The sequence below is a fragment of the Pipistrellus hanaki genome, assembly GCF_964339955.1.
Source record: "Pipistrellus hanaki genome assembly, chromosome: 8".
Taxonomy (NCBI): Eukaryota; Metazoa; Chordata; class Mammalia; order Chiroptera; family Vespertilionidae; genus Pipistrellus; species Pipistrellus hanaki.
Window position 1 is genome coordinate 55,034,638 of NC_140510.1, and position 23,710 is coordinate 55,058,347.

General features: G+C 46.0%; 1 protein-coding gene across 9 annotated transcripts in view; it reads left to right on the forward strand.

The window, feature by feature from the left end:
- The window catches only part of HDAC4 (histone deacetylase 4), a 227,139-nt gene that overhangs the window by 133,938 nt on the left and 69,491 nt on the right, over positions 1-23,710 (forward strand). For all 9 annotated transcript variants that reach the window (XM_084892691.1, XM_084892690.1, XM_084892685.1 and 6 more), the window contains 2 exons: positions 5,904-6,148; positions 19,291-19,441. In XM_084892691.1, coding sequence (XP_084748817.1) covers positions 5,904-6,148; positions 19,291-19,441 — 396 coding nt within the window. The remainder of the gene's footprint in view (positions 1-5,903; positions 6,149-19,290; positions 19,442-23,710) is intronic.

A 23,710-nucleotide genomic window follows, 5' to 3' on the forward strand; every position in this document is an offset into this window, starting at 1 on the left:
AACATAGATGGAGCCTGAGTTCCCTCAGGATGAGAGAGTAGACAGAGAAAGATGAGTTGGCCAAAGAAACCCAGACATTTAGTCAAGGACAGAGACAAGGGACTACCAAGCCATCGAGCAGGAGGCCCTGGGTTACCTGGCAAGGTGGAGCCCTTGGGTTTTGAGCAGGTGTGTGGAGGCAGGGCTGACCGTCAAGACTGCCTGTGCTCCGTGGGCCTTGGCCTGTAGACAGAGACTGGTAAGCCTGTCCAGACTCTTGTTAGCTTGCTCCTGACCTGTCTGGAACATCTGTCCCACTGGCCCCACTTCCCTGAGGACACACGTCTCTCCACAGGCCTTCATGGCTCATACCTGAGCACAAGAAGCAGGTGTGCAGAGCAATTTGGGTCCATGTGACTGCCCTGCCAAATGCCACAATAAGAGTGAGTGGCCCTTGGTGTCCTGGGGACACTCACAACCCTCCACAGAAGACACTCTTGTCTACTCTTCAGGCTGCTGGCAGACCAGACTCCAGACTGCTTATCTTTTCCTGGGAACCATTAACACCCTATCATGCCATTGCATTTGTACACCTTTTATTAAGGAACACATGTGTAGGAATAACACAGATGGTTTATAACTATAAAGAAAAGTCAAGGATGTCCTAGCCCAGTGGTTGGCAAACTCATGAGTTAACAGAGCCAAATATCAGCAGTACAGGGATTGAAATTTCTTTTGAGAGCCAATTTTTTAAAACTTCTTCTAATGCCACTTTTTCAAAATAGACTCGCCCAGGTCGTGGTATTTTGTGGAAGAGCCACATTCAAGGGGCCAAAGAGCCACATGTGGCTCGTGAGCCACAGTTTGCCGACCAGTTTGGCCCAGTGGATAGAGTGTCAGTCCGAAGACCGGAGGGTCCTGGGTTTGATTCCTGGTAAGGGGCATGTACTTGGTTGCAACCAATCGATGTAACTCTCTCACACGGATGTTTCTCTCTGTCTCTCCCCCTCCTTTCTACTCTCTCTAAAAATCAATGGAAAAATATCCTCAGGTGAGGATTAACAAAATAAAAATAAAAACACATCAAAAATAAAAGCAAGGGGCTACCTGACAAAGTTAGAATATTGGGCGGGCATGTGATGTGCAGAGCACACAGGGTCTCTGGCATCACTCTCTTCTAAAAAATATATATATTTTTTTTATTGATATTTTACAGAGAGGAAGAGAGAGGGATAGAGAGCTAGAAACATCGATGACAAAGAATCATCGACCAGCTGCCTCTTGCACACCCCCTACTGGAGATGTGCCCGCAACCAAGGTACATGCCCTTGACCGGAATCAAACCTGGGACCTTTCAGTCCGAAGGCTGACACTCGATCCACTGAGCTAAACCGGTTTCGGCCGACATCACTCTTTATCCCAATACATGTTTTTCAGTGTGTGGACACATTTCACAGCCATAGGGGAACACGTTTTTCAGTTACATCTCTAATTTACCCCATCTTCTTTTCCCTCACTTTCTCCACCTCCCCAGATAGGCAAAATGTCAGAGTAAGAGGAAATCGTGGTTACATAGTTTCAATATCTATTATTTTTCCCTGGATTTGAATGACTCATTCTTCACTTGAATGGACCCTGAACTTTGGCCCGGTTTTCTGAGGAATAGTGCTTCTCTGTGTTTTGCGTCTATACGATAGCATGGCATGGTGTGTGAAGAGAGGACCTAACCATGGAAAGTGACAGTGTCCTTTATAATCACTTACTAAATAAAGAAACAGAGTACCCCAGATTTCTTCTCTCTGTGGTTGAGAACAGCACAGCCTGCATTTCTTACTGGGCCTTGAATGTGCTCTTTGTGCTTCTGCTGACGTCACGAGTCTGATTGTGTTAATGTATTTCTCATGGCACAACCTATACAAGCAATTTTCTCTCCACCATAAAATATTCATGGGAATACAGGCTTTTTTGTTTTGGTGCTGCATTTTTTAAGTAGAGAAGGTTTGATTGTTTTCTTCAGGGCGCTCTGGGTCAGAGGCACTAGCAACTTCTACTGGGAACTCATGGCATTTCAGCTAGTTTTTGATACTGAATCAGTACAAGTCTTGTCTGACGCACCCCCTGGAGGCTAGGATGAATGGGGATTGTGACTTCTCTCAGCAGCTGGTGTGCAGGACAGGGCTTGGGACAGCTACAGCCACTCCCCCAACATGACATGTTCATAGACCTTCTGCCTCCCTGCCCAGGGGGCAGCCACAGGGCAAGGAATATGAGCTCTTCTGCCTCAGAGTCCCCATGACCCCCACACATGCTCCCGGACCCCTGGTTCCTTGCTAATGATGCCTCTTCCGTGTCAGGGAGATGCAGCCCCTTATAGGCCTTCTCTGGGCCTTCGTCAGCCCCATTCCCTCACAAACACACACACACACACACACCCCAATCTGGTGTCCCATTATAGGCCTGGGTCTGTGTCCAGCACCCAGCATGAAGCAGGAGGCCCCACACACTAAGCACCCAGCGTGGAGCAGGAGGCCCCGCACACTAGCATCATATAAACGTGCATGGACATGGTGGCCCATCACAAGTATGGTTAATAAAAAGGAACCCTTTATTTTTTGTTCTTGTTTTTTATTATTATTATTGATTTTTAGAGAGAGAGGAAGGGAAAGGGAGAGAGAAATATGGATGAGAGAGGAAAACTTTGATCAGCTGCCTCCCCCATATCCCCTACCAGAGATTGAGCTTTCAGTCCAGGCATATGCCCTGACTGGCAATCAAACCAACAACCTTTTGGTGCATAGGACCATACCCAACCAACTGACCCACGCCAATCAGGGCTATGTTTAGTTTTAAGAGATTAACTATGGGACATTTCTGATGCCCCCACTGCCCATCTATGGAAAAATAGAAACAGGGAGAGGATGAGCTCAAGTGGGCAGTGAGACCTCGGTCCAGCCTGTCAGCAATGGCATTGCTGCTGCATAGGGTCTCAGGTCACCTTGGCACATCTTCTAAGTGGGGTCATACCTGACCTCCCCTGCCATATGGCCACCAAGGTGACAGTGCTCACAAAATGTAGGTTCTGTTTATTCATTAGTTCTCAGCGGTTATTTAGTGAAGCTAAAATAGCACTGTTTAACCAGACCAGCAGAGAGTGAGAGACACTGTAGGTTGTTCCTACCTCTGAACATAGACCCAGGAGTTCTCTCTAAAACATTGACCGTGTGTGTGTAACCCAGAAAGGTAGGGTCAGGTCTGTCCTTCAAAAGCAAAGTCAAACTCACCTGAGAAGTCTGTCACATACCTCACCTGTAATCTAGGAGGTAATGAGGCAGGTTAGCAGGTTAATGGACAATAACTTTTGGATCTCATAGGTGAATGAAGAGGGAACCTGTGAGGCTGATGGTCAGTCACAGCAGCGATAGGTGTGGGAGCACTCAGCATTGTTCACAGGTGACAGTGACACTCCTCTAAACACATAACCTGAATCCCCGCATGGTGTCAAGTCCCCTTGTTGCTAAGCTTTTTTACTAAGCTCTCCTCCCTGCCCCTCATACAACTTTATTCCTTCAGAGAAAGGCTGAAGCAAATGGGAGAAGATATTGAGGGGTTTTTTTAACTGGTATTATTTAACCTGTTTATCCAGTTTGCTATATTTTCATAATAAAATGATCAAAACAAAAAAGCTAAAGGATTAATAAAATACAGTCTTCTCAGTTGTATGTGGTGGGGGTGGGTGGGATACCACTCTTCCCTGGGCCTGTTCATGAAAACACAGTTTGTATAGATTTTATCACATAAAGATCAAATAAAAACCTCTTAATAGGTCAAGTCTGATACCCAATTAGAAGAAAATGCAAACATTTAAAAAGTTGGGAGTTGCACTTCACTGATTTGGGGGACAGAAGAGAAACAGTCAGCTGGTGTTTACCCCTGCTTGTTAGTGTTGAATGGAGATTGGATAGCTTCTTAAAATGACCAAGTGTGGAGAATTTGTTGGTCTCCCTCTGGGCATTCTGTGTTATAGCTGCTTCAGACGCTGAGGTGAGAGTATCCTGGGCAGCCTCCAGCCTGTCAGCTTCCTGGGCTCTGCCTCCATGATCATGCACTTCAGTCAGATGACACATTTGTTAGGACAGGGTGCTCAGAGCACATTGCCTGTGTCAGCTCGGGGTCAGAACACAGGGCTTCCACACAGCCAGCCTCTCCCTCAGCCCCTGCCTTCCCTGACCTTGCCTTATCAGAAAGGCCAGTGTGGGACCTGCCACCTGGGCAATGACCACAGAAATGCTCTGCCCCGAGGGCATGGTTCCACTTATGCGCTGGACTCTTTTACCAGAACCTATGGGTATAAGGGCTGGGAGCACAGAACTCCTCAGGAACTGTTTATCTGCCACTGGAGGACTCTGTGGCCTGAGGGCGAGGTCCTAGCCATTTGTGCAGTGGGGGTGACTACTTCCAGGCAGACTCAGGGACCAAGTCATATGCATAACTTGGCCTGTGCTAGGGTCTAGGCAGAGATAGCCCGTAGGTAAGAGAACTGGTACTTGGTGGCCCTGGCCTATTGAATTGGGGCTCCCATCTGAATTTTGCAACCCCCTTCAGGGCAAGGCCTCCTTCTCCTGCCCTGGTCCCCAGGTCTGGTGCTTGTTGATTGATGAAGAAGTGGGCCTAGAGCAGATAGGGGGGACCTTTCTGGAAGTGACAGGGAAGCTGTGGGTCTCTGTGCTATGCTCTCCCCTCAGCTCGTTCAGGGGCTTTATGAGCAAAGTCCATGTGCGGGGGGAGAAGAAGGGGGGGCAGAGCACAGTGTGCCTGAGTACCACTGTGGAAGGTTCTCTGGGCCACAGTGCAAGCCTGTATTCTTGTATTTTCAAAGTAGGAACCTGTCCCAGCAGGAGTACCTACCTTGGGTTATCTTGTGATGTCCATAATTGAAAACTTACATTCCTCCTGTGCTCCTTATCTCACTTTAATTTGGTATTGATTTGTCAGCATTAAGATTGATTCTGCCAAAACCTGTTTGGCTCAGTGGATAGAGCATCAGCCTGGGACTGAAAGGTCCCAAGTTTGATTCCAGTCAAGGGCATGTACCTTGGTTGCAGGCACACCCCCAGTAGGGGGTTGTACAAGAGGCAGCTGATCAATGATATTTCTCTCTCATTGATGTTTCTAACTCTCTATCTCTCTCCCTTTCTCTCTGTACAAAATCAATAAAATATATTTAAAAAAAAAAAAAAGATTGATTCTGCTGCTGTTTCTAATCTCAGTCACTGGTGCTGTCCTCGGCCAGCCTTCGAGCCTAGAAGAAGCCGTGGGTTCTATGCAGCAGACTCGGCTCATGCATGTGCCTGTGCAGGTCAGCTCGGAGGCACTCCATGGGCTGCAGCCAATAAATATGTTTGCTGAGAAGGGCACTCGCTTCCCCATGGAAACAGGCCCTCATCCTGAGCATCTATCTGGACCACTCTGTGGCACACACTGTTCTGTGTTTCCAGTACACAGTTCTTCAGTGACTTGGAGAGAAGGAGGAAGCGACACCGCAGTCAGCCTCAATATTAGTACTGTTCAACCCTCTCCAGAGCCTTTCTTCCCTTTTCTCGTTGTGATTTTCAAACTTGCTTTCAGAAAAGGTGGTGGGCCTACAGTAGCATCCTGTGAGAGAGCAGGGGGCAGTGCGAGGAATGTGTCCTGGTCTCACCTTCATGATGGATGAGGTTTTTGTATTTGAAGAGTAGATCCTCGCATAGGCTGCTGAGTCCTGCACTATGAGCCTTTTGGGCAAGAGTTGGGGAGTGGCATCTGAAATGTGAACTGTCCTTCAGCATGTGGATACCTCTTGCTGCTTGCTAAGGATCTGGGTAGTTGTTCAGGCGGGGACTCTGTGGCCTGCAGTGACCATGCTCTGTGCTGTGCTCTCTCTGCAGTGGATGTGGCCTCGGCACTGCCTTTGCAGGTGGCTCCCTCCGCGGTGCCCATGGACCTGCGCCTGGACCACCAGTTCCCGCTGCCTGTGGCGGAGCCCGCCCTTCGGGAACAGCAGCTGCAGCAAGAGCTCCTGGCTCTGAAGCAGAAGCAGCAGCTGCAGCGGCAGATCCTCATCGCAGAGTTCCAAAGGCAGCACGAACAGCTGTCGCGGCAGCACGAGGCCCAGCTGCACGAGCACATCAAGGTAAGTCCTGGTTCCAGCACATGCTTTCGCACCGTGATCCTAGCTGCTGAGCATGGTCCCTAGCAACCAGCTGCACCGCTAGGACTCACAGGCCGGGACGCTCCTCACCGTGTCCAGACGACAGATCACTGGATACCTGTATTTTCAGCAGCAGGGTGTTGGCCAAGTAAATTAGGGCAGATATAGTATATAGTGGAAACAGTGTCTAAAATCCCAGTGTTGGATATACTTAAAACAGAGAGTGCTTCCAATCTATTTACACCTATTAATACATGTCCTGAAATATGAAAATTACTACTAGGAATAGTAACCCAGGTTATCTGTTGGGTGATGTCTACCTCTTCTCATTTTGTCCTACTGATCTTTTATAACTGGAAAGAGATGTTAACATTTTCTTATATTTAAATAGAATAAGAAAAACTAACATAAACCTTTTTGAGGGAGGGCTTACTCTCTACAACTATCTAATCATATCCCAGATTTTAAAATTAAACACATAGGAAAGAAACATGTATTAGTGACACGTAGTGAAGGTATAATAATGTAGTTGACAGTCCTAGTGTGATGTGCTGGTCCTGATAAGCTCTCATGATATTTGAGCCATGAAGAGCAGCATTGCCCAGTAGAAATATACAGGGTACATTACACTTATGTAGGTAATTTTATATTTCCTAGTAGCCATGTTAAAACAAAGCAAAAAAAAAACCATGTCATGTAAGTTATTTATTTCTATGTAACATATTACCCTGCAACTTAGCAGCTACAACAACAGATATGTATTATCCTCTAGTTTCTGTAGGTCGGGAACCCAAGAGCAGCTTAGCTGGAGGTTGGGACTCAGGCCTCTCACAAGGTTGCAGTCAAGCTGGCATTCAAGACCACAGGATCCATGTCCAAGCTCACATGTGGTTGTGGGCAGGAGGCCTCAGGTCCTTATCTCTAGCAGCCCCAAAGCACACAGAGTGCATGCGTGTGCTCCCAAAGGTGGGCCCCTCATTGTGTGTCTCTATCAGTCACATATCCAGGCCTCCCCATGTGGACATGGGTTTGCAGGCCCAACACGGCTGTAACTGGCTGACGGAAGACTTCAAATAGCTACCTGTGGAATTGCATTGTCCCCTCATACTCCTGCCGTCATGCACTAATACAGACAGTGCCAGTGTCCTACCTTGCAGGCATGGTTTGTGCCAACCGGCATTAAACATGTCTCATGAAGGAGTTTGTTGAATTAATAGCTTGTAGAAAAAAATGAGATTTTGAGAAATAAACAAACCCTGTGTATGTCAGGTCATCAGAGCAGCAAGAATCAAGACCCTTGAGAGGGAGGTGCTGCTGTCACAAAGCAAGCGGGCTTCCCGCAGCCTGGTCCTCTGACTGAGCTGGGTCTAGTTTCCTGACCCTGTTCCTGTCCTCACTTGGCCTGCCATGGAGATGGAAGAGTGTCCTTCCCAAGTCCTCATGCCAACCTGTGCAGGGCAGGGCTGGCTGTTTGGTGCTCCTCAAGCCCTTGTCACCAAGAGAGCTCAGGCCTGGTTCTCATATACAGGAAGAATCTTAAGGTCACATGTGTCTGCATTTTAATCATTTATTTTTCCATTTAAAATGGAGATCATAAAAGCTGTTTAAACTTTGTAATTGTATCATTACATCAGCGGCTTTTGTTTTGATGATTTAAACCCTCTTCCTAAGCTGTCATATGGTTAATGACATTTGGCAGTCGTGTTTGCCAGACAGAGCTCTTGAGCACACAGTCTAATTAGTGCCATTAAATCATCAGTGAATTTGAGTAGAAACTTGTAAATAAGAAGGAATCATTTTTTAAAATATGACTTGAATTGTTAACTTTGGGTACAGAAGATCTTTAATGAGCTCTCAGTGCTCAGTACTGCAAGTGACCTTGACAGTTTCTCTGCAAGTCAGGCTACTTCAGGCTACCACGTTCCTGCTTGCATCCTGCATGGTAGTTCTCTCCTTCCCTGGACAAGGTCCCAGTGAGCACTGTACCTGAGGCAGGGTGTGAAGAGCCAGAGTTTGGGGCATGGAGAATATCTGTCCCCAGAAATTTGAACTTTCATCAACTGGGATAGCACTAATTAAAAGACTGTTTTCTAGATTTGCTGCTTTGGGAATTGTAGTTTTAATTCTTTCTATTTTATCAAAGAAATATGTGTTTCTAGTGTTTCAAATAAAAAAGTAGCATGGGGTTAACCAACAAAGCTGCCCCTCCCTGCCCCTAGACCTCATCAGGCAAGCATTCCCTATTTAGACAGCCAGCTTTCTCCCTACGTAGGGGTGTCGAACTCAATCAGAGAAGGGGCCAAAATCTAAAATCCAGCCTAAATCGCGGGCCGAATGGTTTACTGAACAGTCATAAACTGACAATGTCATAAACTGACAGCGGAGTGCAGTGATGACAGCGCGGTGCGGGCCACATTGCAAGGCCTGGTGGGCTGGATTTGGCCCGCGGGCCTTGTGTTTGACACATGTGCCCTACAGGAACGAAACCAGCAAATGATTTCCCACTTGAGGGAAGAACTGGTTCTCTTGTCCCAACCCCCACACACATACACATGGCCACTTCTTGGGGGCCACTTACTAGTATACTTAGACTTCACTCTGCTTAAAGACCTACTTAGAATCTCCCTTCCTGTGTCACCGTGTGGGCGTATTGCTCACACTTGGCACCCAGGGACCACGTGCCCTTCCTGATACAGCTTTGGGGTTTCCCTGGAATGAATCATTTTTCCCTTCCCATTGGCTTACATCCCTCTTTCCTGATGCAAGCCAGTCCCACAGTTTGAGAGGCCTTGGAGCTCTTCTCACAGTGGCCACTCACTGATGAGTGCATTTGTGGTTGTCAGCGGCTATTTCTAAGTATAATGATATAATCACTTTTGTTTGTTTTTATTTCCAAGTATCTGAAATTGGAATTTATTACATCTTTAGATTGGGATCAATAATTTAAATAATCATCTCATGCAAAGGGGAAATGATTTTAGCATCTAAGCCTCACTAAGTCTCTCCTGCTTGTGTGGTGATGCTTATCGTTTTATAGAACTGCAAGGACTGTATTGTAGGAGTGTCTCAGTTAAGTTTTGCTGTGTAGCAAATGACCTCAAATATAGCACTTACCACAGTAGTCATTTTGTATGTTGAGGGTTGTTTAAGCTGTTCTTCAGGCCTGGGATTTCTCTCTGTACCTGCAGCAGCTGGGTGACCTATAATTGCCTCACTCTCTGGTCTGATGTTTGGCAGGCTGTTAGGGGCCAGGGGATTATTTGCTTGTTTCAGAGTTCCAAGCTCAGCAAAAAAACAAGTGTGTTTTCAGTCTAGGATGTTACTGCCCCACTGGCTAACACAGGTCTCATAGCTAAGGTCAGAATTCCTTTGAGAATATATCCAAGGGAATGGGTACTGGGGACATGCAGCAACAGAGCCAGAGTGCATGCAGGAGTGATGCTCACTCTCATTCAGAGGGAACAGGGGACCAGGACAGCAGTGACTCTGACAGGAATTAGGTGCACTCAGGAAGAAGGGGCAGGACACTGGGGACCCCAGTAAGCCAATTCATCATCTTAGCTACCTTCTATCAGGGGTGACATCTCACTATCTCCAGCCATAAGCAGGGATGTTTCTGTAAATATATATTTACAGAAATATTGTCTTCATGTTTTTCAGATACTTATATTTGTGTTGGTAATGCATCAAACATTTAGCTTCACTGGTAGACATATGTGAACATCTTTAGTTGGAAGCAGTGTTGACATTGTTGTCTGGGAGCTACCGGGAGTAGTACTGTCTTGTTTCCCAGGTGGAGACCACAGCCTTCCCAGTTGGGTGTTTCTTTCACTCACTTGCTTTGCAGTCCAACAGTTTCTGCAGTCTGTGGTCTGTGGATTTGTATCTATTTAAAAAATACTCTCCTCTGTCCCTGTAGGTGCTTTCAGGGCGGTGGAGGTCAGGCCTGTGTTCAGTCAGCCACATTCACCCAGATGTTGGCCCTCCTCTTTAGTTGTTCACTTACAGAACCATACCCACAGACCCTCCTCCTGAACGTCCCAAGTGGTGAATCCATTGCACCCCCAAAGGAGCAACCCACTGGTAATGTGTCCTGAGCATCAGTGGGAGGAAGAGGAGGATCTGGGGCCCTGGGCTAGAGGTTGTGTATGGACAGATTCAGCCATATGCTTGTGTTGGCATTGCAGGCTGTGCCACTGTTATAAGAGATGTTTTTATGGTAACCTTTTCCTGATTGTAAAAGTCTTGTGTTAATGATTTGAATAGTTAAAAATTAAAGGAGAAAATATTGCTCCTGTGCTATTAGGTAGGAAGGCTGTTGTTAATGAAGTCCTGTGATCTTATGTACTAGTAAGCTATGTGCATGTACAGGTATAGTATTATAGAATGGAGTCAAACTCTGATGTATTTTTACTTACTGTGTTGTTAGCATTTCCCAAAACCATTCCATACACTGCAAAAGTATAATATGATTTTAATGGTTTTATTGTAGTCTTACAGTGAGCTACAATTTAAACAACCACTAATACCCGAATAGATGAACATTAAGATTATTTTCAGTTTTTCATGTTTTTACATTCCTTGTGCATGAATCGTGTGCATGTGTCTAGACAGAGTAGAAATGGCATTGCTGACCGAAGCTAAGTACTTTTTTGTGGCTTTTGTTACCCATGTTTATCTCCAAAGTCTCTACCAACCGAGTGTACATGTGTCTGTCTGTCTCTCTCCCTCTGTCACACATGCACACACACTTTGCTTATTCTATGGAGAAAAGAGCAAAGCAGTAGTAACCATGACAGATGGCACTTACTGAGTCGTCCTGGGTGGGACCATTCGTGCTGGGCACTACACATGTGCTCTCCCTTGCACCTACAGTTGCCCAAGGAGCTGGTGCCCATACCTGATCCTCCACTGATGGGACTGTCCACCCCTTCCTGGCCGTCTAAGGCCTTAGCTGGAATTGTTCCCATTATATTTCCGTTCTGTGTCACATCGTGTCTCTATTTCTGCGATTGTGGGTAACCGTATTATATAGGCTTATTCACTTTTTCTACTAATTACCATTTTCTTTGCTGTTTTTCTGTTGTAGTGCTGATCTTTTCTTATTGTTATAGGAGTGCCCATTATAAATTAAGGGTATTATTTCCATGTTGTCATGTGGCTGTTACTTTTGCCCATAATCAGTAGTATCTACTTGTCCTTTTTCATTCACAGATCAGAACATGATTTCTAAGTAGTTAAAAATGTCACTGTGGTCTCCTAATCAGTGTGTGTTTGCCTCGGCTTTCTCCTGGTCCTATGCTGACACCACACAGCTGTCAGCAGGAGCCCCTGCCTCATGCGCTACTCTCATTTGTATCAGCATGTCTCCTGTCCCCTCACATGGATTCTACCTTTTAAATTCGCTGTAGCCTGTCTTCCCCTTAATTCTTCCAGGTGAACTTCAGAATCTTTCCCGTAAAGTTCTCAAAACTTATTCTGGAAATGTATGGAAGTTGCAACGAATTCATAAATTAACAGTTTCACAATAACTTCCTGATATTAAGTTTCTAATCTAGGAACACGGTGTTACAGTCTGATAGTTTAAAAAGCCTTGTTTTATTTTTTCATATAAGGCTTGTAGATTTTATACTCAATTGTTGTTGGGTACTTTATATATTTCTTTATAGAATTATCAAAGTTTTTAACTCATCTCAAATTTATAATTGGTTATTTCATGTTCTCTAGGCAGATAAACATGTCATATGCAAATAATAATTATGACCTCCTTTCTTCAGCTGCATTGACTAAAACTTCCTTACTCACGTCGAGATATTGAAGAGTTATCTGTGACAACCTCCTTGACAGCCCATGGTCAGGGCCTGGCCCATCCCATGACTGTGCTCTTGCCAAGGTTGAGCTCCAGGTGTGGGTGATTCGCGGCCCTGGAGTCCTGACAGGCCAAGGTTGTTTCCCGAAGGATCCATTTCTGACCCTGGTTTTGTGGCTTGCAGGAGCTCTGGGGAAGGTGGGACCGTTTTCCTCATGCTATGGGCTCCTCTGGGTCACCCCAGGAGAATCTCTCCCGTTTCTCCTGTGGGGTTACCAAGGCCCCCATGCTCTGATTTTTATAGAGCAGATAGCCTTTCCTGAGTCCTAGGTGCAGAGATGGCCTTCTCCTCCTAGAGGAGCTGGTTCGCTGGGTAGTGCTGGGTCATGGTAAGTGTACTCATCTGTGGAGCTATTTCATAATTTTCTGGTGTTCCTCAGGATCCAGGTCATGTTCCTGACAGCTGCGTTTCCCCGTTTCCTGCAACAATTCAGGTTGTATCTCCAGTGACCATCAGGCTCTGCCCCTGGTCAATTGGTCCTTCTCTGCCTCCACCCCCTTTCCCACCTCCTGCTGCTGGGAGGCTCGGGACCATCCAAGACCAATTGCACTGCTGTATTTGGTCTCAAGAACCACACTCATTGTCCCCTGAGTCCCCACAGATGGAGATTCCACATAGGAAACCGCTGTGCTTTCTTCCTTTTCTTTTATGGGAAATCCTTAGTTTTTTCCTTAGTTATTTTTTTTATGGTGTAAAAATTAAGTAGCATTGCCTGGTCTGTGTGACTCAGTGGTTGAGCATCGACCTATGAACCAGGAGGTAATGGTTCGATTCCCAATCAGAGTAAATGCTCCAGTTGCATGCAGGAGGCCAATGATTCTCTCTCATCATTAATGTTTCTATATCTTTCTCTCCTCCTTTCCTCTCTGAAATCAATAAAAATGTATTTTTTTAAAAATTACATAGCATAAAATTCATCGTTTGACTATTTTAAAGTATACAATTCAGTGACATTTAGTTCATTTACAATATTGTGCAACTATCACCACCACCTAGTTACAGATCATTTTATCAGTTTCTCCCTATCCCCTGGCAACACTTGTTCACTTTCCGCCTCTGCGAATGTGCTCATTCTGGACATTTCATATGAACAGAATCACACAACCTATGGCCTTCTGTGTCTGGCTTCCTTCCCTCAGCATCACGTGTTTAGGGCTCACTACATGGTAACAAGCATCATGCTTTGATCCTCTTCATGGCCAAGTGATATTCCTTTTTCTGAATGAACCTCAGTTTATCTGTCTGTCCATCTGGTGACAGGTATTTGGGTTCTTGCTACTCTGGCTATTGTGATAGTGCTGCCATGGACAGTCATCACAGGTTTTTGTTTGAGCACTTGTTTTCAGTTCTTTGGAGTGAAATTGCTGTGTTATATGGTAATTCTGTGTTACCACATAACCCCTAAATCATTTCTTTATTGTGATAAATATACTTATGAAGTTTGCCATCTTTCCATTTTTAGGTCTGTAGTTCAGTGGCACTAGCACACTCACTCTGTTCTGCAAACCATCACCAAGAATTTCATCTTCCCACACTGAAACATTGTGCCCATTAAATATTATGCATCCCCCAGTCCTGACAGCCACCATTCTACTTTCTGTCTATAAATTTGACTACTCAGTGGACCTCATGCAAGTAGCATCGAAGCCTGTTTGTCTGGAGTAGATCTCAGTGTTGGTATAATGATAAAGTCAAGGGTTTGGGTTAGTAGGTGGAAGATTAGTGCTCCTCCCAGAGGTATAGGCAAGTGAGAAGTAAAATTAGGCTTCTGCAGACCTAATTGGTGAGAAGTAAAAATTCCCACATTGTTTGAATTTGTGATTTTTTTGCTAGAACAGATGAACTTCTCTCTGTTCATGTCTGTTAGTGTGATCTGTGCTGTTCCCAGGGGTAGGACAGGGTTTTTAAGAGCTTTTTAGTTGAGGGTATGACTCCTTTCCCTGTGGGGACAGGGAGAAAATTGAAAGGAAACCTGATTCTAATGGCACTAGGAGTCCACTGGGATGTTTATTCTCTCCTTATTACCTGCCTCAGGTAGCTGAAGAGATGTTGCTCAGAATCCTGGCTTCCAGGTCACCTGAGGCGACATTAATGAGCCAGTGGGATACTCTCAGGTTGCTGTAACCCTGGTACCTGGGAAGTCTCTTGTCTACACAATGCAGACCTGTGTCTCATCCCCCGACCTGTTTGTGCCTAATGAGTGTGCTAGGAAGCATTGCATATACAACCGGCAAGTGGTTTCCAGGAACTCATTCATGGGCAGGTGGATGGCCTTGCTCCACCCACCTGCTGCCCTAAAGGTCACTGATGGCCACTCTGGCTATCACACTGGGCTCTGCTTTTCCTTGGCTGCATCTAAGAGTATTGGCTTTATCAGTTAATTATGCCTTCCAATTGCAGGCTGCCTATGGTTGTAGGAGAAAAGGAACTCTGTCTCCAAAGCAGCAGCTGTGGGAGTTTGTATCCTGCCTGTCATGCTCCTTCATCCCTCCTTACTGCATCTACTGCCTTTGCGCTGGTCCCCTATTTCTGGGCTTCACTCATACCTGCTGTAGGCCCAGCTGAGGTCTGCAGAAGACAAGGGGCTCAGCCCCAGCCCAATCACAGGCAGTCTGAGGCCCCAGTGCAAGTGTGCCAGGTGGCGGTGAGGCCTGAGGGAAGGAACTAGGATTCCTGGGGGGGAGGGGAGGTGAGTGAGGGTGCTGGCCTTGAAGGAGAAAGTAGGGTTACCCTGGGTACTGGGGACAAAGGCAGAGGAAGCACAGGCAGCCGGGCTGGCAGTTGGCCTTCCTCCTCATACCCCTCCCCCTCCTGGCTCCACTTTCTCCCCTGTATTGTCCCCCCTCCTCATTACTCCCTTCATTGCTCCACCGTCCTCACAGTGATGCTGTACCCGCAGCCTTACAGGAGTGGCCCACAGTGCCCTGGGTGTCTGTTGCAGACCTTCCTCTCATAGATCAGCATGCTGAGGCCAACTGCTTTTGTGTTTGTAACATTTGAGTGGCCAGTTTGGGGTGGGAATATGACTGCCACCTGGGGGATTTGACCCTGGTGGGGAAGAGGGAAGATGATTTTGGAAGTACTGAAATGGGTGCCTCAGAGTATGAGCCAGCACATCCAGCGAGAGGAATATGGAAAGGCTTCTGTTTTGAGGATACCTCAACAAATAGCATTTTAGTCCCAAATGGGCTATAGAAACCATGACCAAACAGCACATGTTTCTAGATGTGAACAGCCAGCCCACCTGAGAGAAATCTCCCTCAATCCGAACTGTGTTCTTAGAATGAGGGAGGTATCAGGGTAGGGGTGGCTGCCTGAGAGGCCTCTGCATCTGTGTGTGAGTTTGGCCACCTAACCGGCGGCTGTGCTGAGGCACAGAGCTCCCAGGCCATTCCCCATCTCACAGTCCTGGCCTTTATGCACATACTCAGTTTTGCACTGACTGTGCCAGGCTCCTGAAATGCTGTGCATTCTTCAGGGAAGAGGCACTGAATCTGTGCTTTATTTTCAATTTAACCTTTTCAAGAGAAATGCAGTGAAGGAGATGGCAAAGACAGCTCCTAGCATCCATCTGCTGATGGCAGGGCTCTGCATAGGTTGTGATAGGCCTCGGGTGGCAAGCCCTCGTGAGGACAGGGGTGCTATGGAGAGGCAGGATGCAGTTTCTCACTGCACCCCTCCACCGTGGGAAACATCTGTGTGAGAGGACCAGTGCCTGTCTGTGCTCAGCTTAACATGGGTCACATGAGCACCTGGAAATTCTGGCCCTGGCTGACTCCAGCTCATCTGCATGATAACACATGGGAGACTGGAAGGTACTCCTCATTGCTGGCTGCTTGGTTTTTATTTGGAGCCAGGATTTAGTTGTGAGAGGACTGCAGGAATCATTGTACATCAGCTCCCTATTTCCTGAGACAAGGGGAGTGGGTGATCTTTCATACTGATCTCATTTTCACATTTGCTACCATGGGTCTGCAGTATATTTAAAATCAGGAAGACACCCTTGACTCAAAAAGGAGCCCTTTGTCCCTGCGGGGAACTTGCATGTTTGACCATTAGACATCCTTGGGCTCCTGAGCAGGCTGTGGCTTTCACGCCCTCTTCCTCCCCCTGCCTCCAGAGTGAACACATGGCCCATGGGATTCCCCCTTGCTGAAATACAGACTCCTGCCATTGTATGGGGCACCTCTGGCTCCAGGAACTTGACTTCTGAATGGCCATACATCAGCATTAGTTATTTTGCAGAGTGCAGGCTCAGGGAGGTTGGTTTTTGAGCAGCGTTGTAAGCATCCCTGTGGTGGTGGTAACGTGCTTTAATGGAACCTGACTGCTACCACTTCTGATGACCAGTCGGTTATTGAGCCATAGGATTAATCAGAGGCATTCTGAGAGGGTCAGGTGACAGTTCTCTGGAGACTGGAAGGTCTCTGTCCTTGGCTAGGGCTGTGATGGGTACCTGTCCCCAAATTTCAGTCCTTCCATCTCACAGGGTTTTAGTTCACTTTTGAGAGTAGACATTTGGCTGTTTCCACTTGAACATTCTTTTATTCAATTCTAAAGTCAGAGTCAAAGAAGCTGAATTCCAGGAACCTATACTTTGATTCTGAGCTCGGTATTGGCTTAAAGGTAAATTCAGTGTTAAACTCTCATTAAAGTGATGGGACTTATTGTTATTGAGGGTTCTTTTTCTTGGAAAAATTAAGTTGTCAACATCTTTTTTAGATTGCTTATAATGGTTTCAATCTGCAAAAAATAGCTTATCAACAATTCTTTCTCTATAGAATATTTTTGACCATCACACATGTTAGCGAGATACTAGATGCAAATAACTCTATGGATTTTACCTAACATGAAAATTAGCACATCTCAGAGACCTCTTTTGTATTCTGAAGACTACACTTCATGATACATTCATTCATTCCCCATGGAGGGGCAGCTGAGGAGCCTTCCTGGGTACTGACAGGGAGTTCATATTTACTATTCCACAGAGTGATGTGTGAGTGGGGACAATAATGCAGATGATCCTTATGTTGTAGTTCACCCTTACTTCCCCTAAATCTGTGAGTCTAGAGGACCTCTTTGTCCCAAGATCAAGAGATAGGCCACAGATGTGATGTGACATTGTGAGGGAGGGCAGCCAGGTTCTGATTTGTTCCCACCACTTTTGTTTATGGGGCTTTAATATAAATCTAATATTGGGTAATGTCCATCCGAACGGGAGGTGGAATGAGATCATACAGTGTAGCTCTGGGACGTGCTGGGAAATCTGGGTCGTTGTTTGTACTTGCTGCTTTCATTAAAACTCCATGACAATATTGTTTTTCTGGGAGTTCTGTAATCCTGTGAATTTTAATCACCAGTATCTGTGGTGGTTGTTTCTAGTCTTTTTGTAAAGATAATTGAAAGATCTCTTTCCTTCTGGGTTCTGGCTCAAAAATAAATGTTGAGAGAGACTATTAAGCGAATTTCTGCCTGTTCCTCATTTAGAAATTAAATGCATACTGAGCTGCTGAAAGGGAACCCAGGCTGTACTTAGGGCCCTAGGGGTATAGGTAATACCAGTGGGGAGGGACAATTCATTATAAAAGCTGTTGTCGGGATATCACTGTAATACTGTCCTGACCTGAGCAGCAGCAGGCAGCCCTCTGGGATGCGCGTTTCTTGAGATTGCCAATTCAGGAGGGCAGGGCTGTTGACACCACCAGTGACCCAGGAATGGGGTGTGCCTCTACCACAGACACAGCGTGTGGCTCTTGGGCAGGTCCTCTGTATCTATTCAGACCAACAAATAGGTATCCAGGTGGAGTCCTTCCTCATGTGCGCCTGTCCTTAGTGAGTTCAATGTCAGCCCTCACAGTGCAGCTCAGAGCATGGTGTCTGGGATCGAAACTAAAAACAAGGGGAATGTCACCCCCACTTCATTTATTGTTTTGTCACAAGGGTGACAGTAAGAAAGCTCCACCAGTTTGAATTGTTTGTACAGTTTTAGCTGGTATACAGTTCTCTGGAGCTGGACATTCAACCCAGGTTGTGCTGACTGTTGGCGACCAACACTGCAGAACTAGGAAGCCGGTTTTGTGGTTTAAAACTCTTGGAATTCATCCCTATGCTCTGTTCTGTGTTTTATGTTTCTCTGGAAGACCACTGGGGCCTCGTTTTGATCTTAGGATGACATTGAACCTTCAGAAGGAGTCAAGGTCTTTCAGAGGAAGACAGAATACAGACAGAAAGCTTGTGCCATGCTATTCTAAGTGTTTCCCATAGGTTACCTCCTGTAGTCCTCACAGGGAGGAGTTCAGTACTTGAGTGGAGGCGGTGGGAGGTTGAAGATGCAGAGCTAGGTTCATGCCTGGCAGGCTGGCCTCAGCAATTTCCTTTGACCCCTTGCCATTTGCCACCAAGAGTATTGTCAGGTGCCAGGAAGGGCAAGGAATGCGCCTGTTAATGTGCACTGCCCCAGTTCGTGTAAGTTGACTGCAATATATTTTTTCCTAAGAAAGCTCTTAGAAGTGACCCTCGGTATCCATGGTCCTGCCTCTGATTTTTGTCACCAGGTCTTAGGAATTCCTGTTCTCGAACATCACAGAAGTAGAAACTTAATCTACTGACTCTGTCCCTGTCCCCACTGTCAGCAGTGGGCATTTTCACTGCGTGTTCTGCAGAAGGTGGTTTTTCCTCTGTCTCTAGCTCATCCCTTTTTATCACTAGGTAGTATTCCAGCATGTGAACGTCCAGTTTGTGTTCAATTCAGAAGTACATCGGGGCATGGCAAGCTGGGCTGTCCTGCAGGCTGCCATACACATTCCCTAGAGGGCTTTGGGCAGATTTGCCCTGTATCTCTTGGGTGAGTCCCAGGAGTAAGACAGCTGTGCCTTAGGGTGAATGCTTATTTCACAATCTTTTGTATCACTCTCAAAAAGGCATTCCCAGCTTGCAAGATGACATAAATAAATCTTCCTGTGTATTTTCTTCTAGGATTCAGTCATTTTTATTTTCATTTTTAACACTTTAACAGGTTAGGAGACATCTGGGCCCCGAGCAGCCCGTTTGCGAGGGCACTGTACAGAGTTGGGGTAAAATCATAGGAAGCACAAGCTGTGGGACAGGACCAGCCCCAGCGGCAGCACCTATACAGGGGCGAGCTGGTCCTTCGCTGATTCTGTCGTGTGTGTGTGTGTGTGTGTGTGTGTGTGTGTGTGTGTGTTGGTTCTTGTCTCAGCCCCAGGCTCTGACCCATCTCTTTCCCTCCTGCAGCACCAGCAGGAACTGCTGGCCCTGAAGCACCAGCAAGAGCTTCTAGAGCACCAGCGGAAGCTGGAGAGGCACCGCCAGGAGCAGGCGCTGGAGAAGCAGCACCGCGAGCAGAAGCTGCAGCAGCTCAAGAACAAGGAGAAAGGCAAAGAGAGTGAGTGCCACGTCTAGGCCACGCCAGGGCCTTCCTCAAGTCAAGGTTCTTTGTGCTCCACTTGCTCCCTGGTCTTCGCCTGAGGTGTCACTGCAGGGTCACTTCAAGTGGCTATTTCAGTTGCTCTTAGCTTCAGCCTTGACAGTGACTTTATCCTCGTTTGGGGGCTGCAGGAGCAGTCAGCACAACCTTTGGGTTGATATAAGCATGTTAAATTATATTTGGCAAACTCCTAATAGGTTGGACAGTATTAAAAAACAAATGGGTACTGCGTTTTACCTGTGAGCTTAATCCTAAACATTTGAAAGTTCTTTTCTTTTGAGAGCATTTTGTGGATGCCTTGAACACAATGTTTGCTTGTGGGACACCTGTAGTTGAGAGGAGACATCGTGACCAACCCCAATTCTGCTTTTTATTGTGGCTGTGCCCATATGTCTGATACCAGTGTGGTCTGTTATCCTTAGGCCCAGACGTGATCTGAGCCTGAAGGCTGCTCTGTGTGCTGTTTCCCTTTGGAAAATTTCCTGAGTCTCTCAGGGAGGAGGCCACAGCCCCCTCTGCTGACTTCGCAGCCATTGGACAGAGATTGCCTTGGGCTTGCACCTTGACATGGATGTAAGGTGACTAGCTTGAGTAAGGCCTGGCATGTCAACAGTTGCAGCGTCTCACCTAGACTATGACAAAAGGAACACTGCCCCCATGGGTATTGTGCTGCTTTCTTTTGACAACTTGTTGCCATGACACATCAGGGCCTCCTCAGCAGTCATGTCCACAGTTCTTGCCTGTCAGCTTCCACCCCAACACCAGTGCACAGCTAAACTTATTTATCCCTGGTCATACTGAAATAAGTCAGGGTACACATCTGTCCCTGTCAGGGCTTAGGCATTGATAGTTGGGTAAATTGCCCGTACAGTATTCACGAGTAAAAGTAGAAAACTTTACATGCCTCACCAAGAAGCAAAACCTCTAAATTCTCAAAAGTCCTTCAGCTTCAACTTCTGAAAATAATAACCATCTGTACAGTCATTTTAACAAGCTTTTGTTTAAGTGGAATATCCAGTTCCACGACAGCATTTTATATTCTTAAAGTCTTCTTGTAAATCTATTATTTGAAATTGTTTTAAAGGTAATTGTTATTGGAATATGATAGACATACAGAAATGCCCCCAATCTTCAGTTTATAGGGAACTCTTGGGGGAAACTGTCCTCAAGGACCATCCTGTGTTACCATCTCGTAATACACACCTGGGGCCAGAACAGTCACAACTCCATTCTCCTCTCCAAAGATGCTCCCTGACATCTAACACCCCAGAGTCATTTCTCCTGCTTCCAAAGTGAGTGGGATCATTATCTGAGGCTCCTGCGTTTCCTTTCTTCGCTTGGCACTGTGCTTGTGAAGCCATCCTCACTGGTGTTCATGCGCTTTGACTGCGGGTCAGCCATCATGGATGCACTGCCATGTGTGTCCAATGCACTGCAGATATTCGGGCTGTCACAGCAAAGCTGCCGTGCATGTCCTTGGACATGTCTCTGGGTGCAGATGAATCCCTGTGATGTATCACTGAACCTTAGGGCCAGTGTGTCTTCAACTTTCGTGTCCAAGCCTCTGTACCAGTTTTTGTTGCCACCAGATGTGGGATAGTTGCTAGTGCTCTGTGTCCCCATCAACACTGGTACTGCCATCAGTCACCGCCTTGTCTGCTGGGTGTAGCAACTTCTCATGGCTCCAGCATGTTTCTCTGATTATCAGTGAGACTGGGCACTTTTTGCTATTCCCCATTGTTGAAGTGTGCCCCTTTGTCCAATGCTCTGTCTTCCTTTCTCTGGATGTGGAGTTGTTCTTTTTATGTCACTATCCTAACATAAGTTCAGTCCTCTATCTTCTTTAAATTAGAATTAGATTGTAATAAAAACTGTACTATTTTGCCTATATTGTTTTCTACCATTTTGTAAATATTTTCTCTTTAAAAGGGGCATATTTTTATCCTAAAAGTAGTTAGCTAGTATATTCTCTCTATTTTTAGCTTATTTCTCTATTTGTAAGTTCATAGTATTTGTTTTTATACATAAAATTAACACCTTTTACAATCATTTGTTATTACAACAGTTTACTTTTTTTAATTTTTAAAGTATGTTTTTATTGATTTCAGAGAGGAAGGGAGAGAGAGAAACATAAGTGATGAGAGGGAATCATCCATCAGCTGCCTCCTGCATGCCTCCTACTAGAGCCCAAAACTTGGACATGTGCTCTGACCAAGAATCGAACCGTGACCTCCTGGTTCATAGGTCCATGCTTAACCACTGTGCCACACTGGCCAGGCCAGCAGTTTACTCTTAAAATAATAAATATTTTCTTCAACTCTGTAGAGCTTCATTGTGAAAAACACATCAGGAGTTTATTCTCCCTGAGAGATCTAACCTTTGTGCTGATATTTGAAAGTAACTGAATAGCACAATGATCTGTAGCACAGCAGTGAGATGTGGTGATGACTGAGGCTCAGTGGTGGCCCAGTCGAGATCCAGCAGTGAGGACAGAAGGCTGCCAGTAGGAGCTACACTGTAGACTCTGGTTTGCTGTTAGTAGCCTTGGTATTGGAGTACAGATTGGACCCCTGCAAGGGGCAGATTGGGCACATGGTGTCCGCCACCCTAGTTGCTCTCACTGCCTGGCCCGCTGGCTCAGATAACACTCTTCTTCTATACCACTGCCTGCTTATGTGTGCTGACTTCTTTGAGCTGAGGGAACTTCCTGGCTGAGGGTACAGCCAGGGCACTGAAACCACGAGAGACGCCTGGGAGGTGCAGCACATGGAGCCAGGTGTCCTGCCATGTTTATGTGGAATGGAGTGTGGACAGAGGAATTGTCATTTTTAAAACTCCCGGGTGAGCCTACTGTGTGGCCAGGATGAGAAGTTGCAGTCTAGGTGATTCCTCACGTGCTGTGTTAGGAATCTGCATAACCTAGGGGCTCCGTGGCCTGCCACATATGGCCTGGCCTTGTATTTAGGTGCTGCCTTCCACTTCAGAGAGCCACCACCATAGACAACAGCACCGGGCCTTATAGGGAGCCCTGTGAGGGGCTTCTGTTGTGAGCAGGAGGCTTGCATGCAACCCAAAGCCACAGGAGTGTGTGCAAGGCTGCTGTTACATGTGGTCCTCCAGGAAGTCCTCTGTCCCCATTCTCCCATTCTCTGCTTGGAGCTCAGTGATCCTATGCATTTTTATTTAAGAGGGGAAAGTCATTGCTGCTTATCCAATGATTGACATTTAACTTGTATCAGCTAGTTGGTCTGTGCCACAACTAACCAACAAAATACCAATTTTTCAGATTGCTTACCAATAAAAGCAGCTCATCTAAATTAGTCCTTGTATTTACCAGAATCTTCCAATACAAACAAACAACATCCTAAACTCACAAAATATGAAAACCCTTGACCTCAGAAAACATCTTAGATCTCTGCCGCTCTTGTGGAACAACCCCACTCTGCCCAGCCAGAGTGCCGGAGTGTTCTCTGCTTTCCTCCAAGCTGTCAGCGTAGCGCCGGTGGTTTCCAATGTGTGGATTTAGGTGGTCAGATTTTATTAGTAGTAGTAAACGTGTACGGTGTGAGGATTTGGCACACTGGGGTTGGCTTTGCCGCCTTGAGAGCGGTCCAGTGCTGTGGCCCTCCCTGCCTGTGGAGGGGCCTTGTGTCGTTACAGGCTCTTGGTTATACACTTGGAAATGCAGGACACAGCTGCTGTCCAGTTTCTTGATTTTTCAAATGAATTTCTTTTAAAATCCTTAATTCAAAATTTTGTTATATTTGTAAACATTTACAGTACTTTTAATTTTAAATAATTCTGCAGGTGTATTCTTTTAATTTCTGATACCATTAATACCATTCATTTGAAAGAATAGTGAATTCTCAAAATTTGTGAGAGTTATGGTATCCCTGCATTGATACATGATCTTTAATCAGTTAAGTTTTAGTTAGATTTACTACCTTTAAGAATCTGAACTACATATATAAACTTAAAAGCAAGTCTTTGTTCTCTGAGCAGGTCAGAATGAGCATGTCGACTCTCATCACTGTTCTTTATAATAGCCTTGTTGAGAGTAAGGGGCCTTCAGTAGGAAAGTCATTCACTTTGTTGTAAAAATGGCTCAAAAGGCTGGAGTTAAGACTGAACATCTGATCCTGAAAGTGACCCATTTGTTCCATTTCCTTCCTCAGAGGAACGTGGAGCATAAAAGAAGGAGTCAGGCTCAAGCACAGGCAACTGAAG